The 15,991-nt window shown below is 41.4% G+C and overlaps 1 protein-coding gene across 4 annotated transcripts in view; it reads left to right on the forward strand.

The window, feature by feature from the left end:
- The window catches only part of CAMSAP2 (calmodulin regulated spectrin associated protein family member 2), a 62,887-nt gene that overhangs the window by 28,770 nt on the left and 18,126 nt on the right, over positions 1-15,991 (forward strand). For 2 of the 4 annotated variants that reach the window (XM_074317093.1, XM_019750881.2), the window contains exons 4-7: positions 4,502-4,585; positions 9,124-9,156; positions 11,939-12,080; positions 12,393-12,532. In XM_074317093.1, the coding sequence (XP_074173194.1) occupies positions 4,502-4,585; positions 9,124-9,156; positions 11,939-12,080; positions 12,393-12,532 (399 nt within the window). The remainder of the gene's footprint in view (positions 1-4,501; positions 4,586-9,123; positions 9,157-11,938; positions 12,081-12,392; positions 12,533-15,991) is intronic. The other 2 variants (XM_074317094.1, XM_019750882.2) reach the window with 1 other exon arrangement.

Genomic DNA, 15,991 nt, shown 5'->3' on the forward strand with positions numbered 1-15,991 from the left:
CTGATGATGTTTAGGTTGTCAGTTTGTCACTCCCTTTGCCAATTGGTGTGGTTAATTCCCCTTGATTCTAGTTCATCTACAACTATCACCCCAGAGAAAATTAAACCTTATCTGTGAACAAGACCTGAACAGATTCCAAAGCAGTTTTATCTTCAGGTATCCTTCCTTGAGTGCTTCTGTGAAGCTTGGAACAAGAATCTAAGTATTAGACGCCCACCTCCGCCATCGTTACCCGTGACCTGCGAGTCCATGGAGAAGGCCCATCTGACACTTGGTCCCTGGAGGTCCTTTATTTTCCATCTGGTGCTCTTTTTCTCCGCTCCTCCTTCGCTATAGAGAATCATGGGCATCAGACCCTCCGTGACCTGTACACCCGTGCAGCCGCCTCCCTCTTGCACACCCCTCCGCTTGCTCTAATAGCCCAGTAGTGCAATGCTCAGCTTCGTCATGGGTTCCACGTCACTGAGCCTTTCATTCTCACCATCTCCTTGACTTCACCCAACGCAACACAGCTTAAGGGGTTCATTATTCACATGGCAAGTCGCCTGGAGGCCGGGCACGTCCAGGGTGAGTTAATTTGGGGCTCAGCAGCAGCGTTGTGAATGCAGGCGCTTTCCGTCTTTTCTGTTTTGTCATCTTAACTGTGTATGACATTTCTAGTCATGGTTGTATAGTGGCAGCAGTGAGTCCAGGAGTCACACACAGTCACGACAACATCCAGCAAAAATGAGAAGGTCTTCTGGACTCTTCTGTGACCAAGGAGAACCTTTACCCAGAAAGTTCCCCTCCCACCCCAGGTCCCACTCAGCTGGTTCTCCTGCCTGTGCCTGAAGTGCCCTCTGGCCAGAAGACCAAGGCTGCCATGATTGTCTGCAGCTGATGGGGCGTCTCCCTCTCGGTCTGGAAAGAGGCCTCCATAACTGAGCATATGGAAGCTGAGCACCACCACGGTTCTGACAGCCAGGAAGAAAGGGGAGATAGCAACCAATTCACAGACAGACTCGGGCTGGGCCCGCGATACCTTTCCTGCATGCCCCAAGAAGCACGTGTACCTGCTCTGAGGGGTCACTTGCAGACCCACAGCTGTAGGAATCTCCCAGGCAGTGGGGGAGGGAGAATCTTCTCTGCAGATTCAAAAGTACTGACAATCAAAAGTTATGAAGCTCATGAAGAAGTAACGAGCACATGTAAGAGTCAGGAGTAAACATAACATGGCAGCTCCCCTCCCAGAATGTCAGAAAGGAGAACAATCTGAAAAAGACTATACAAACAATGCTGAAATGACTGAAAACAAAACATGGAGAAAAACCATAGGAAGGAATAAGGCACTGCAGAGGGCATATTGGAAAAAGTATCAAATAAAACTTCAGAAATGAAAAATTTTAGTCATTGAAAACTCAGTTTAAACAGTAGATTAGATGTAGTTGAAGAGGAAGTTAGTTACCTGAGAGGAAGTGACCCAGACCGAAGCCCAGAGTGCTGAGATAGAAAGTAGGAAATCGCGGCTGGTGGCCTGATTGGAATTCCAAAAAGAGATCGGGGGGAGAGAATATATTTGAGGAGACAATGAATGAAAATTTTCTACAGTTGATGAAAGATATAAACTTTCAAATACAGGAACCACAGTGAGTTCCAACCTGGATAAATTAAAATAAATCCACACCTGCATGTAGTATAGTAATGGAATCGCAGAACTCTGAAGATAAAAGACAGTCCCTTAAAGGAATGACAGAGTGAGTGGCAGCAGACTTCGAAGCCAGAAGACAGTGCAGCAGACTCGTCAAGGAGCTGAAGAAAAATAACCATGAGCCTGGATTTCTGCACCTTTGATTCAGGACTAAAAGTGAAATCAAGATTTGTCTAAAGACCAGTAGTTTATCAGTCAGGCCTTTGCATAGAGAACTACTAAAGGGTGTACTTCAAGAAGAAAGAAATCGAACCTAGAAGAAAGCAGTGGGCTGCAGGAAGCAATGATAAAGAGAAATTGGTATATACCTGGGTAAGTGTAAGTAAGTGTTATTAAAATCAGCATAGTGTCTAATTCTGAGGCCTGTTAGAAAGGACTAATTGTAGGGAAAATAGCATGGAAGATGAAAGGAGGTGATGTGAATTAAAGCCTTTCTAAGATTTGTGTGTTCAGGAGGGAAGTGAAAATATTGACTAACCTTAGACTTACACATGTATCAAGGCAAGGATACACATTATTATTTTATATTTTAAAATGAAAAAATAAATAAAAGCGAGTGTATATTTTTAAATTAATAGGTATTTTTAATGAATGTGTCATTCTAGCTCATGGGTTTTTAACTAATTTGTATTGCTAGAGCCAACTTTTGTTCTGTCGTTCTCTGGGTCACTGGTCCTCACCACTGGTTCACGAGGTGGCCTACCTGTAACTCAAGGTGGGCTCTCTGACACAAACCGTTAGCTTTTATCCTTGAGTTGCCCAAGGGATGTCATGTTTCAGCGTGGATAGTAGAGCTTTCTCCTTGCATTTGGGAACTGGTTTGAGAATTATGAAGCTGATTATTTCATTTACCCCTTTTGTGTACCCAAATAGTTAAATAGCTCTAAGTGACCTGTCTTGTAGTGTTTTTGTGTTCTCCCTATTCTAGGAGTTAATGAATTAGCAACGTGTAAAATTGTCTTGTAATTATGATTTTGGTGTTTTGGGTGATGTATACCATTACACCAGCCCAAAGTATTTTGATTAGGGTTTGCCAAAGCCCTCCCAGATACAGAACCACCTGCCATGGCTTTGAGGAGGTGTCTCTAAATCATGGCAGTGGTTTCTGTGTATGGAGTGTGTGCTATGTGCCATGCACTTTATTTGGTACCTTTTACACATTATCTCTTTTAGTCTCTGCTCGCGCTTGTGGTATAATGATTGTCACACACTCAGCTGCTTACACAACACCCTTTCAGTATCTCAGTTATTGACTTCCTTCTTTGTAGCGTCTCATGACACCAGTGTCTGGGGGTCAGGAACCCAGGCGTGGCTCAGGTGCACCTCGTCTCACAGCCCCTCACACGGCTGCAGTTGAGGTGTTGGTCTGGCCTGGGGCTTATTTGAAAGCTCGACTGTGGCAGGATCTGCTTCCGAGCTCAGGTGGTTGTTGGCAGGGTACATTTTGGGCAGGTGGGCTGACGGCCTCCGTTTCTCCCTGGCTGTTGGCTGGAAGCTGCCTTCAATGTGGGCCTCTCCGTGGGGCAGCTCCCAGCATGGCAGGTTTTTCATCAAAGCCAGCAGGAGAGAGTCTGCTGGCAAGATAGAAATGACAACGTGAGGTCACAAATCACAGAAGAGATAGCCTATCACCTTGGTTGCATTCTGTTCTGTTGGTTAGAAGCAATGGGCAGGTCTTGCCCACACCCCAGGCCTCACTGGGGACCGTCTTAGACCATGTCCCCCAGAGCGCACTGGGAAGTAGGTGTTATTCAAACCAGCACCTAGGTTCAGCGATGTCAAGAAATTGCTAAGATCACAGCTTGTAATGGGGGTTTTGAGTCGGACCCGGGTCTCTTCCATTCTGCTGTCTCTCAGAGTGTTTTATGCAGCCAGGTGGCCCTCTGGGAGGTCTCAGAGCGCGGCAGCCTCACTAGCCAAAGTGACCCTGTGTGTTGATTAAACCCCTTGTAACGCCTTAGATAACGTCACAGAGAAGACCCTCGGCGACTGTTGTTAATTCCATTTATCATAACTTCAAATTCTCCAGTCACTTTTTTTAGCCAGTGATGTGAATTTTAGGCAATAGAGTTGAGAAAATTATTAATTTAGTTTAGCGTTTATAGCAGCTGATAAGGGCATTAATATTTCCTAGAGTGCCATTATTAATTAAACATTTATTCATTATTACTAGAGTGACCTTAAAATCATTAACTCAAAATCCAAAATTGTGTAAATATGCTCAATAAATATTTTATGCACTAGGGAGACTGTTTCTTAACCTTTTTGCATTGGGGGCTATTTGAGCAATCTGATAGGGAATAAACTAGCCCACCTCAAAAAGCTTCCACATGCAAAAATTTTTCATGTATTTTAACTGGCCTTCTGACCACACTCAGACCCACGTACAGTCCAGGGCGTATCTATGACGTCACAGCTTCAGAACTTGATTCAAAGTGGTTTCTATTGCCAGTACAACATTAGGGAAAATAATTTTCATTTACTAGTCCTAAAAGATTGTAACATTTTTACCAAAAAAAGTTTTACTGCTTCCTAAGCATTAAAACTGAAGTTAACAAATACCTTTTATTCTCCAGCAGTCCAACCTGTTCCTGACACACAGTAGGTGCTCAGCAACAGTTAATAAATTAATGATGAATTTTAGATTATCAAATGTAACACCTGTAAAGTACTTTTTTCTGGTTGGGAAAATGAAATTTTCTTCATTTAAGTGGTATTGACATTTAACATCGGAAGTGACCACAGACATTGTAAGATACATGTTATTTTGTTATATGTGAATATAATTTCAAATTGATGTTTCTGTATTTTAAGGTAAATGAACATTTGAAAGACATAATGGAACAAGAACAGAAATTGAAAGAACATCACACAGTTGAAACTCCAGGAGGTCAAAAGGTAGATATTGCAAAGAAAAAAATGGTGCCTTTGTGAGACTCGACATATGTTCACATCCGTGTATTGTTTTGGGAAATGTTACCAGTTCATTAAGTTGTTATTTGATGATGGGAACTGTACCCTAGGAAGAGGCGCCATAAATACCATGTACGTGGTGTACGCAGTGAAGAAGAACAAAGTGAAGCTTGATTGGATGGTGGTGTTTAGCGAAAATGGTTAATGACTAGAGCCGTGTAATTATATTCCAGGAATTGTAAGTTGTACAGTGGTCACTCTGTGAGGAAAGAAGAAACGGTAACATGGATTCATTCTTTAAAAATTCCTGAACAGCATTTAGTTTTCTTCTTAGAATGTTGGTGCCTGTGATACACTAAGACCACAAGTATATTTTCTACAGCATAGTGTTTCTTACATGTTTTGAAATGGATTATAATGAGAGCCCGTTAAACATGGATAGTATTTGCATTGAGGTATAAGAAGTTGTAAGTATTCAGAAACCTCGTTTTCCATGCAGACGAAGTCTCTTCAGTGTGATCCCGCACTTGTACTCGTTTTGGGCTGACCCTACTGGTCACTGGTACTTGTCAGAAGAGAAAGAGAAAGAAGGAAAGAAAGGGAAAACTGTTGGGGTATTACCAACTTCAGTGAAAAAGTTTTGGGGAAGACCACCTAAGGTTTTGTCTGAGTTTGATGTTTAGGGATCCAGTGACCCCCATTTAGCTGACTGACAGCTCCTGACAGTATTGCCTGGGCTGACCCCTCATCTCTGTGGACGTCCTTTCCGCTCAAGTTGAAGCGGAACAGAAACCGCTTTGCCCGTCACCCCAAACTGTGTGCTCCCTCTGCCTGCCTTCCACCAGCTTCTGCCCCACCTCCTCCCTGGCATTCCCTAGTCCGTCCCTTTCCCATCCCGCAGGAGCTGAGACCTTTGCCTTGGAGATGGGTGTAACCTTGCCCCCACTTTTGCTCCTGGCTCTAACCAGGAATGAGGTGACGATGGCATTGGCCTAAGTGATGACACTAATGGCCTTGCCCAGGTGCCTGTCCTGTTGTCTGTGACCCACGCAGCAGCAGACAGAGCCCACGCTGTTGGGTGATAGCACATCTTACCTTTTGTCCTTGTCAGAGATTCTCATTTCGTGAAACTTCTTTTCACAGCCACTTTCTTGGTAAGATATATGTGGTTGTTGAGGGATGCTTGTATATTACTAGTGTTGGGCCAAAATTAAAATCCAAAGGTATTGCTTTAGGTATCAGGTCTTCTGATGATGTGTTTCTGATTGTTGAATTGGTTGGTGTCCCAAGAGGAAGGCGTTATAAGCAGTGCCAGCCTAGAAAATGTCTTGTTCAGTTTGCTAATGTGATTTTCTCTATTTTTTTTTCAACTTGCCCTTTTTGCTTCTAATACTCCTTTTGATTCTAAAGTAGGATGCCCAGTTAAATTTGAATTTAAGATAAACAACAAATACTTTTTGGTATAAGTTGCATGAATATGTTGTGTTTTTATTTGCTAAATCTGGCAACCCTGCTTTAAAGATCTCTAAAGGGTATAGCCCGTGACACGAAGGCCAGCATTCATTCTCTTAGAGAGTTGGTGCAAAGTGCTGTGGCAGCATGAGCAGTGACGTCAGGTCAGACTGGTTCTGCTGCGGGTGCCTTGGGGGCCTCGTTTTCTTTATCTGTCAAAACTAAAGGTTGGATTAAATGGCTCCTAAATTCTGCGACTAAAGTCATTCTCAGATTTTCCCTTCTCAGTATATTAGTAAACGTAAAGTACTAAAAACGAAAGGTTGGTGAAAGTAGTAAGTAGCTGGTTATCATAAACTTCCATATACGTGTATATATAAATGGATAGACAGACAGATAGATAGACAGACAGACAGACAGACAGACAGACAGACATCACTAGCAGGTTTATGGTAACTGTGGCACTGACACATCTAAGGCCTGCGCGAGGCAGTGGGCCTGGACAGGGTCTTAGCAGGTTTCATGGCAGTGTTTGCAAAGTAGGGCACTCGGCCACAGGGAGTGACCCAAGTGCAGACATTAAGTTGCAAGTAAAAGGCACATTTGGGAATAGTGAGGGGACCATTTGGGTGGTTTTGAAAGAACTGTGAATGTATGGCTTTGTATTCTTAAGCTTAGAATAGTAATGATAGAGAGAGTCAAGTTTGTTTCTCAAAATATTAAAGATACATGTGTACTCAGTGGAACATTTGCCTCTTTTTAAAGAGAAATATTGGCGAGGTGTTCTACAGGGGGTGGTAATTGGATGAAAGAATTACCTTTGGAGAAAAGACATTCACTGAGCTCTAATTGCTTTTCATTTAAAGGTATGGTCTCAAAATAGACTACACTTTCCCCAGCGAGAGTAGTGTGTGCTCTCCTCGATTACCTCAGCCCATGTGAATTTCTACCTTAACCAAAGCGCCTTAGCAATTAAAAACCATAACCCACTTTTTTGTTCAACTCTATTTCATCAAACAGCACCTAAGATACTATTTGAGAAAAGGGTTTGAAGTCACACATGTTTGGGAAACGCTGCCTGATCTGTGCTCTTTTAAGAATATCACAACTCATTTTAGTAAGTCAATGCCTAGTTAAGGAGCCTGTCTAGCTGTTTCCCAAACATACTTGGTTTTCAAACTCTTTTATGAATGATGTATACTAATATCTCATAGAATAAGTGTTCTTTGGCGCCTACTTTGGGGAACGTTAGTTTGTGATGTTGTAATTGATTCAGTTCTCTATTTCATATGTAGACAAATACATAAAACAGACACTTGATGTTCTAATACAGCACATCATTCTCAGATGCATTATTTGGTTTGACTCTTAGATGTACCGTGGTTTCCTTTTTCATACTACTATTTTATTTAAATAATTGTGAAGACTTGACCTGCCTTGTTTAGAATTCTTCCCTTAAGATTCCATTCTGTTGTTACAATTTAACCTGTGTGCACTTTTGTGGTCAGTGCTTATTAAGTTCTTCCTTGCATCTATTGCCAGTGTCCCTTTTCTATTTCACAGTAATTTACTCGCCTTTATTGCTAACACAGTACCCCAATTCTGGAGTATGCCCCTGTTGTATTACCAGCTCATTCAGTGTAGTTAAGGGAGGAACTGGGCATTTTAAACATTTTTAAAATTCAGAGATGGTACCATGATTTTTTTCCTCCAAGCAGTATTTTATAAAGATGATTTGGCCTGAAGAGATTGATGTATTAGATGTCCTAGTAGCATGGTTTTAACCTTTGCCTAAGAGTGCTATAGAAATTAGATTTCTCCACCAGCTGTATAGGTCAGTAGTCTTGTGCATTTGGACAGAAGACCCTACCAAGATTTGGGTTGGTGAAGACTTCGTAGGACTTTTTAAGAACATTTCTTTTAAAATATTTCAGAGAGAAAGATGGAAGATAAGTAGAAGAACCCTATCTACTCTTTACCCAGATTCATCAGTTTAACATTTGCTCATGCCCCGTCTCTCTCCGTGTGTGTGTAATATATGTACACACACACACGTACATTTTTCTGAAGCATTTGAAAGAGGTTGCATACGTCATACCCCTCTACCCCTTAATACATCAATATATATCCTAAGAACAAAGCTATTCACTTATGCAACCACAGTGCAGGTAATTTAATGTCAGTGTAATACTTCGATCAGGCTTACAGCCTATATTGCAATTTTGTCACAGTTGTCCCAATTGTACTTTATATATTTTTTCCAGTACAAGATCCAATCCAAGATTATGTAATGTATTTAGTTGTCATATCTCTGGTCTTTTTTAAACTGAAACAGTTCCTTAGCTTTTCAATTTTGTTCATGATGTTTTTTAAGAATACAGGTCATTTTCATAGAATACCCCTCAATTAGGGGTTTTCTGATATTTCCTCACAATTAGATTAAGGTTGTGCTTTAATTTAGACTGGAATATTGTGTATAATAAATTGTGTCCTTCTCGTGGTATTCTGTCCAGAGGCACATGGTACCCATTTGCCCCACTAGATGACATCAGTTTGAATCAGTTAAGATATTGCCTAGTTTCTTGACTGCATGGTTATTACTTTTCCTTTTGTAATAAGTAATTTGAGACTGTAAATATCCTGCCCTCTTCAGCGTTTCCCCTCACTCTAGATTTCGCATTCATTGATGATACCTACCTAAATTTGATTTTTCTGTGATGATGGTCACAAAATGATCATTTTCTAACTCCATCCTTTCTTCTGTGCTTATTAGTTAGGATTCTGTTATCAGCAAGTCTGTTCTCTGTCTATCATCTCTTTATTATCTGTGTGAATTTATGGATTTTTATTTAATGGGTTGTCATCTATTTCTGTCTGGATATATTTATAATTTAAATAAACCTATATATTCTAAACGAAAATATTAATTAACATTTAAAAAATGTTGTGGGAACTATAAACTTGGAATGCCACTATCAGAAACTTGACTGTAACTTGTTCATTGAAAATAATTCTGATGAATTTTCCCTTTACCTCTTGCTTTCCCTTTGTTTCTGCTGCTTCCTCTGAAGTCTCCTTCCAAATGGTTTTGGAAACTGGTTCCAGTAAGTTTGCCCAGCTACTTCAATTTTCTCTCCAGAATTGTAATCATAGAACGGTATTGTTTCTGTCTCGCCGATACAGTCATTTCATGTAACTCTGTTAGTCACTACATAGAGATTGAATTTTAAGGTATTTGATCCTAATGTAAAATAGAAAGATAAAAAAAAATCTATCCAAGATTGCGATTAGAAGCTTTAAAAATAATTTAAAGTATAAGCACCTTTTGATATAATCTTGTGTATATTCACAGACCATCAGTAACTAGGTTAAAAAAAAGTATGAATATAGATTCTCATTAGTTTTAATAATTTTAGTAAAAATGACTATGAATTGCATGGTAAATTATTTGTATTTTAAAATTATCTTTTTGAAAGAATCATTTTCTTTTCAGCCTGAATTATAGGGGACATTGTGTGTGATAAAAAAGTGACAGATTCTCTGTATCTTTACCAGTATTGGATGTAAACTATATTAAATTTTTATTGGACTTGAATGGTTGAAATTTCAGGATTAAATCTCAGGGTGAGACCACTTAAGAAGTATTTTACACCCTCAGAAATAAAAATAGAACTTAGAAATACAACATAATGTTGAAAGAAAGTGTGCTGCCCCTTTTAAATGCCAAATTTCTCAGCTCATGGGAAGAACAGGGACGGTTTCCATGCAGTGAGTTGATAAAGCACATAGCACATGCAAGTCTAAGAGGCTGTCGCTTCCTGAATTGCACATGAACGTCCGGGAGTCGCACACGACTTCAAGATGAAAGTTGGGTTGCCTGATGCAGCTCTGGCTGCCACTCCTCAGCCTCTGCATGTCGTTCTGAGCTATAGACGTTTACTGCTAAAGCTCAGTAAGGGTGTGTGTGTGTGTGTGTGTGTGTGTGTGTGTGTGTGTGTGTGTGCAGAGGCCTCTTGGCAGAGAACATTAGCACACAATCCAGTTCTTTCCATGACCCTGGGCGCTCAGCTCAGTCCAGTGCAGGCTGAAAACAGGCTAGTGTTAGAGATCTGGGGAGTCTGAGGGCAAGCGCAGCCAATTTGGAGGACTTCCAAGGGCTACTTGGTTCTTAAAGAAAGTAGTGTAAGGTCTGGAACTGTGCTGACCAAGTGTGAGAAAGGAAGCCTCAGGCTGGAAGCACTACTGGTTGATTTCTCTGGTTCTCTCCCCTGCCCTCCCTTCTCTTCCCCCCTTTTTTATGGTTGATTTTTTAACTGTCTACTAGCAGCAAAGTGAGGATGTTTTCTAAGGACTGTGCAAAAATAGTCAATTCAGGAATTTGTATAGTGCATGTATGTGCTTGTTTTCTGAATATAGGTACGCTGTGAGTTTGGGTCATACTGTTAAATGTAGATGTCTAGCCGGCACCAGTTAACGAGAGCCAGCTTCTCTGAAAATCTTCAAGAGGGAAAGCATCCCATGGTGCTTGTTCTGGGGTAGCCAGTGAGAGAGAAACAGGAGTAACTGTCTCCTTCTTCCTGAAGGCATGTGCTTTTCTGAGGCTGCCATTGAAAGGAAATCTGGCTTCACCACCAAATATTAAATGTTTCTCTTTCAGTACATTCTTTTTCTATTTTTATTCTCACAAAAGTATTTTATTTCATAATTATATTTTAAAATATAAAGATGACCAGTTTAGATGGAGTTAAAAGAAAAATTAGTTTTGATTAAAAAAAAAACTATTTGAAGAACAGTAAGCAATATAATCGTATATTTTGCTAATAAAATACCTGAATGTGCATCGTCATCACGTCTCCAGCGTTGCTTTTCCCGGCTTTAGGAGAGCTGAGAGCCGGTGACGGGCATTTCCTGCCGTGTGCCCAGTGGTGTACACCGCACTTCATGTCCGGCATCTCGTTTAATCCTTCAGTGGTCTTATGAAGACAGGTACTGTTAGTCCCATTTTACAGATGGGGAAACTGAGAAGTGAGCGTTTAAGTAACTTGTCCATGCTCACAGAGCTAGTAAGTGGGAGCAGCGGGATTGGAACCTGGGTCATCTGTCGCGGGAGCTTGTTCTCTCACCCACTGAGTTTCACAGCGTGCCTCATTTTTAGAAAACTGTTTTATAACTGTCTGTCAAGTCACACTGAGCAGTCTTTAACAAGCGAAAGTCTCTCCTGTTTTTCTGAGGGGGAGCTGAAACCCTTATACTTGCTCTGTTACTGGTTAATGAAACCTCAGTTGGGAGGGTTTTTTCCGTTTCAGAGTTGTTGCACTTGACTGGCGTTACTGTAACATGCCAACGATAAGCCAGAATGTCTTGGGGATATTATTCCAGTTCCTCAGTCATGTTTCTAATCCCTGGATTTCCTTTAAGGGTGGTCTCGGATTCTTCTCCCTGCCCCCGTTTTGATAAGTTGGGTGTTCTTTCTGCCCCGGCAGGACTCTTGCGGTTCCCTAGGAGAACCGGAAGTCCGGAGGGGGCCATCATTAACCTAAAGGAATTGTCCGGGGCACTGAGGGCAGAGCTGATGGTTTGGGTACAGAGTCTTCAAGACCAGTTCCTGATGCTTCTTTATTTAAATCCTTGGGCTAACTGTCATTTCATGTAAATTAGCCATGTAATGTTATATTAAGTGCTAGCTTCAAGATGCAACTGCTGCTGCCATGTTTTTCACTTTGTTCAAGTAACGTCTGGCATTATTTAGAAAAGAAGGGTGTTGGTGAGTAATTCTCATTTCTCTGGACATATTTTATTTGTGATACATTCGACCACGGTATGGAGTTTTCCTGTATGTTGTTTAGTATTTCTTTATTTTCATCTCTTTCTTTTTTTATATTGTAGGCTCGTTATAGGAAAGAACAAACGTTGCTTAAGCAGCTGCCTTGCATTCCGGTAGTAGAAAATCTGCTGAAAGATGGTACCGATGGCTGTGCTTTAGCTGCCCTCATTCATTTTTACTGTCCTGGGGTTGTCAGATTAGAGGGTAAGTGCTCCAGGGAAGTATTTCTGAACTATAGATAGATGGTAACAAATGTTTAAGACAATATTTAATAAATAACAAGGCTTTCTTAAAAGGAACAGTTATGTATAATCCTGAGGAGGGTAGTTGAGTAAGGCAGTGCTTGGTTTCTAAGTCTTCCTGCGTAATGATCACCATATTTCCCTGTATGTTTGTTAAAACAGATTCCACCTAATCGTGTATTTGTACCAAGTCACTGATTATGAAATGGGTATGAAATGTATATATTATCGAAATTAACCCCAAGTCATTGCCTTGCTCTTTTCCTATTTGAAGATATTTGTTTGAAAGAAACCATGTCTTTGGCTGATAGCCTGTATAATCTGCAGCTGATTCAAGAATTTTGCCAAGAATATTTGAACCAGTGTTGCCATTTTACCCTGGAAGATATGCTCTACGCTGCTTCGTCCATAAAGGTACATTCAGTAATTCTCCTCTCCTTCGTTTGGTTTAAAAACACATAATTAGATACATAAAGGGCCTAGCCACTTTAAGCTTAAATGAACTGTAACATCAGAAGAGCTTTTGGAAAAAAATAGCGTTTGCTTTTTCTGTTTATTTTATGTTTTTTAATACACTGTTAGCTACGGGTTGTTTTTACAGTGTAAAGCTAACCATACAGTCCTAGTACAAAATAGACCTGTCGTCCTAATGTCAGCAAAACAGAGGCCAGGCCATTCAGTATCCGCATCTCAGATGCTAACACACAGTGGTGGGAGCATGAAGAGCTACCGGTCGGTAACCTGCAGCTTCCAGCCGCTCTGTGGACTGTGTCTGGGAAGAAGGAGCCCTCAGGTCCCAGAACGGGACATGAGACCTAGGGAGGCAACGGCGACAGTCGTCTGGAAATGAAGCTCCTGCAAAGGCCCGTTGTATGAGCCGCTCCCTTGCTGCCTGTTACCACACTGCCTGTCAGCGCTAGGCCACTGCCCTTCTCTCAAGACACGTACGCGCACCTAGTTGTGGTGGTGCAAATCAGTGAACAAAAGCAGGATCCCTCTCCTTCTAGAACTTTCCTCCTAGTGGTGAAGACACGTGGCTCAGGCAGAATTGCTTCGGAATGGCACGTGAAAAGCAGCTGCTTGCTCCAGGATTTCATGGCAGGGATTAATCCTTGGTTGTTCCTCGCAGCCCTGGCCACGGAATCCCTTTACGTCTCTCACACACCTGCCCTAAGTTTACCACGTGCCAGGTTTCGGGACTAAATAGTCTGACAGTAGGTTTTTACGCCTGCCTGAGAGGAACAAGTTTATCTCAGTCCTAAGCGCAGCTCCAGTGCCGCCCTCAGCAGACACTGCCATGGACCCATCACAGGGGTGCCTTGTGATTCTTGAAAGTCTTACTCTCCAGTATCTCTGTCCTTCACCTGTTTCTGGGTTACCACAAGGTAGAAGGTAGAGCCAAGAGGAAAGGCATTGTTAAGCTAAGCCACTATTTCTATTGACCAAAATACTGCCCACTCCCCACTGTCTGACGCAGCAAAAGAAAAACCTTGATTAATTTAGGTTTCTACCTTGCCATTTCTGTCAAAATAGAAATTAGGGAACATGAGCTCCATGTCTGTCTTGTTAATGCCTTCTCTGGCACTTACCTGTGAAAAAACTTAAATACTCCGTCTGTAATCTCAAAGAAAAAAATGATCTCATTAGATACATTGAGACATAGACTTATTACATTGTTTAAGTTGTATACCCTGGACTTCCAATAAGTAATACAGGGTTTCCCCAAAAATGAGACCTAGACGGACAATCAGCTCTAATGCGTCTTTTGGAGCAAAAATTAATATAAGACCTGGTTTTATTTTACTATAATATAAGACCAGATATAATATAATATAATATAAAACCAGGTCCTATATTAATTTTTGCTCCAAAAGACGCATTAGAGCTGATGGTCTGTCTGGGTCTCATTTTTCGGGAAACACGGTATAGAGCCCTGACGTGTAGGTTAACTTAGTCTGAGCATGATCCGGATATAGACATTTTCTTAAATCAGGCATATTTAAAATAGATAGTTGTTGGGGCAGCCGGATGGCTTAGTTGGTTAGAGCGCGAGCTCTGAACAACAGGGTTGCTGGTTCGATTCCCACATAGGCCAGTGAGCTGCGCCCTCCACAACTAGATTGAAGACAATGAGCTGCCGCTGACCTTCCGGAGTCACAGCCGGATGGCTCAGTTGGTTGCAGCACCAGCTCTCGGCAACAGAGTTGAGGGTTTGGTTCATGCAGGGGATGGTGGGTTGCGGCCCCTGCAACTGGGGATTGGGGACTGTGGCTGGACTTGGAGCTGAGCTGTGCCCTGGAGATTGGGGGATGGCGACTTGGAGCTGGTGGGTCCTGGAGAGGCACACTGTTCCCCAATATTCCCCAATAAAATTAAAAAAATAAAAAAGAAGATAATTGTGTACAGAGAAGCCATTGCTCACTTTCTGTATTCTCTGCTCAGTGATTAGAACCACAGCTTTGTCTTCAACTGACTGTTTTAAGACTTGAAGCCTTTGAGAGGTTTCCTGGCCCGCGTGCGCATTCACTTTAATGACAACCATTTATGTGGGTGTAGGAAGTAGGCTCTGTCTTCCCGTCCGTGTGTCAGTACAGACTGGCGTGGCCTCTCAGAGGGCAGCTTGACATGTTCCAACCAGACCGGAAGTGCACAGAAGGCAGGATAAGTGTGACCCACGGTGGTGAATGGTTGGAAACAACTCATCGTAGCAGGGACACAGCCTGAATATTGTGTGATACGGCTGCGCTGTTAAAGGAAGGAGCCAGAGGTGTTTTTGCTGACATAGGAAGCTCTGCAAGACATTAAGTGAAGAAAGCAGGCAGCAAACGTTATATATAGCTGATGTAATTGATATAGTATTTTTTTTAAATCCTTTTTCTTTTTTATGTAAATCTATATACATATGGAGACGCATGGGAAAAGGTCTATAGAAGATAAACACAAAACCTTTAACAGTGGTTTCTTCTGAGCGTGGCATTAGGATTTGGGGGAGAGGAGTTAAAGCATATTTTTACTTTTTATTCTATATTCTATATCTGTACTCTGTATTGTTTACATTGTTTAAGAGTGTTACTGTATAGCCACATGGCTTAACTAAAAGGAGGAAAGAAGAGCTTGTAAATGAAATTGATTTGGTGTCATTCCTGGAATATAGTAACAGATTTATTACTGTTTAATCACCATAAATTCAGAAAGAAATGATCTTCATAAGGTTTAGTAACTGGGAAAATTATTTCTTACTTTGCTGACATCTTGTGGCCAAACAGTACAATTGTGTTATTAGGATAATTATCTTACCAAGGTGCTTCAAATATTTTTTTCCAGCTTTATTGGGATATAATTGACATATAACATTGTGTAAGGTTGAAGTGTTCATTAACTAACACTTTCATCATGTCACATAATTACCTTTTTTGGGGGGATGAGAACACTTAAGATCTGTTTTAGCAACTTTTAAGTATGTAACACAGTACCAGTAAATACAATCACTGGAGCCCAGAATGTACCCACCTTATAACTGGAAGTTTTTACACTTTGACCAACATCTCCCATCACCCTGTCCCCCAGTCCTTGGTAGCCACCACTCATTTGACCCTGTTTCCATGAGTTTGGCTTTTTCAGATTCTACATATAAGTGAAGTCATACAGAATTTGTCTTTCTCTGTCTGACTTATTTCACTTAGCACAGTGTCCTCAGGGCCCATCCATGTTGCCGATGGCAGGAGTTCTTTCTTGTGGCTGAATAACATTCAATTGTGTGTATGCACCACCTCTTCTTTACCCATTCACCTGTGGCTGCCCCTTCCCCTGTCCCCTCCCCCCCCCATTGCTACCATGTCTTGGCTTTTGTGAATAATGCTGCGGTAAGGTGGG

This window comes from Rhinolophus sinicus, linkage group LG12 (genome assembly GCF_036562045.2).
Source record: "Rhinolophus sinicus isolate RSC01 linkage group LG12, ASM3656204v1, whole genome shotgun sequence".
Taxonomy (NCBI): Eukaryota; Metazoa; Chordata; class Mammalia; order Chiroptera; family Rhinolophidae; genus Rhinolophus; species Rhinolophus sinicus.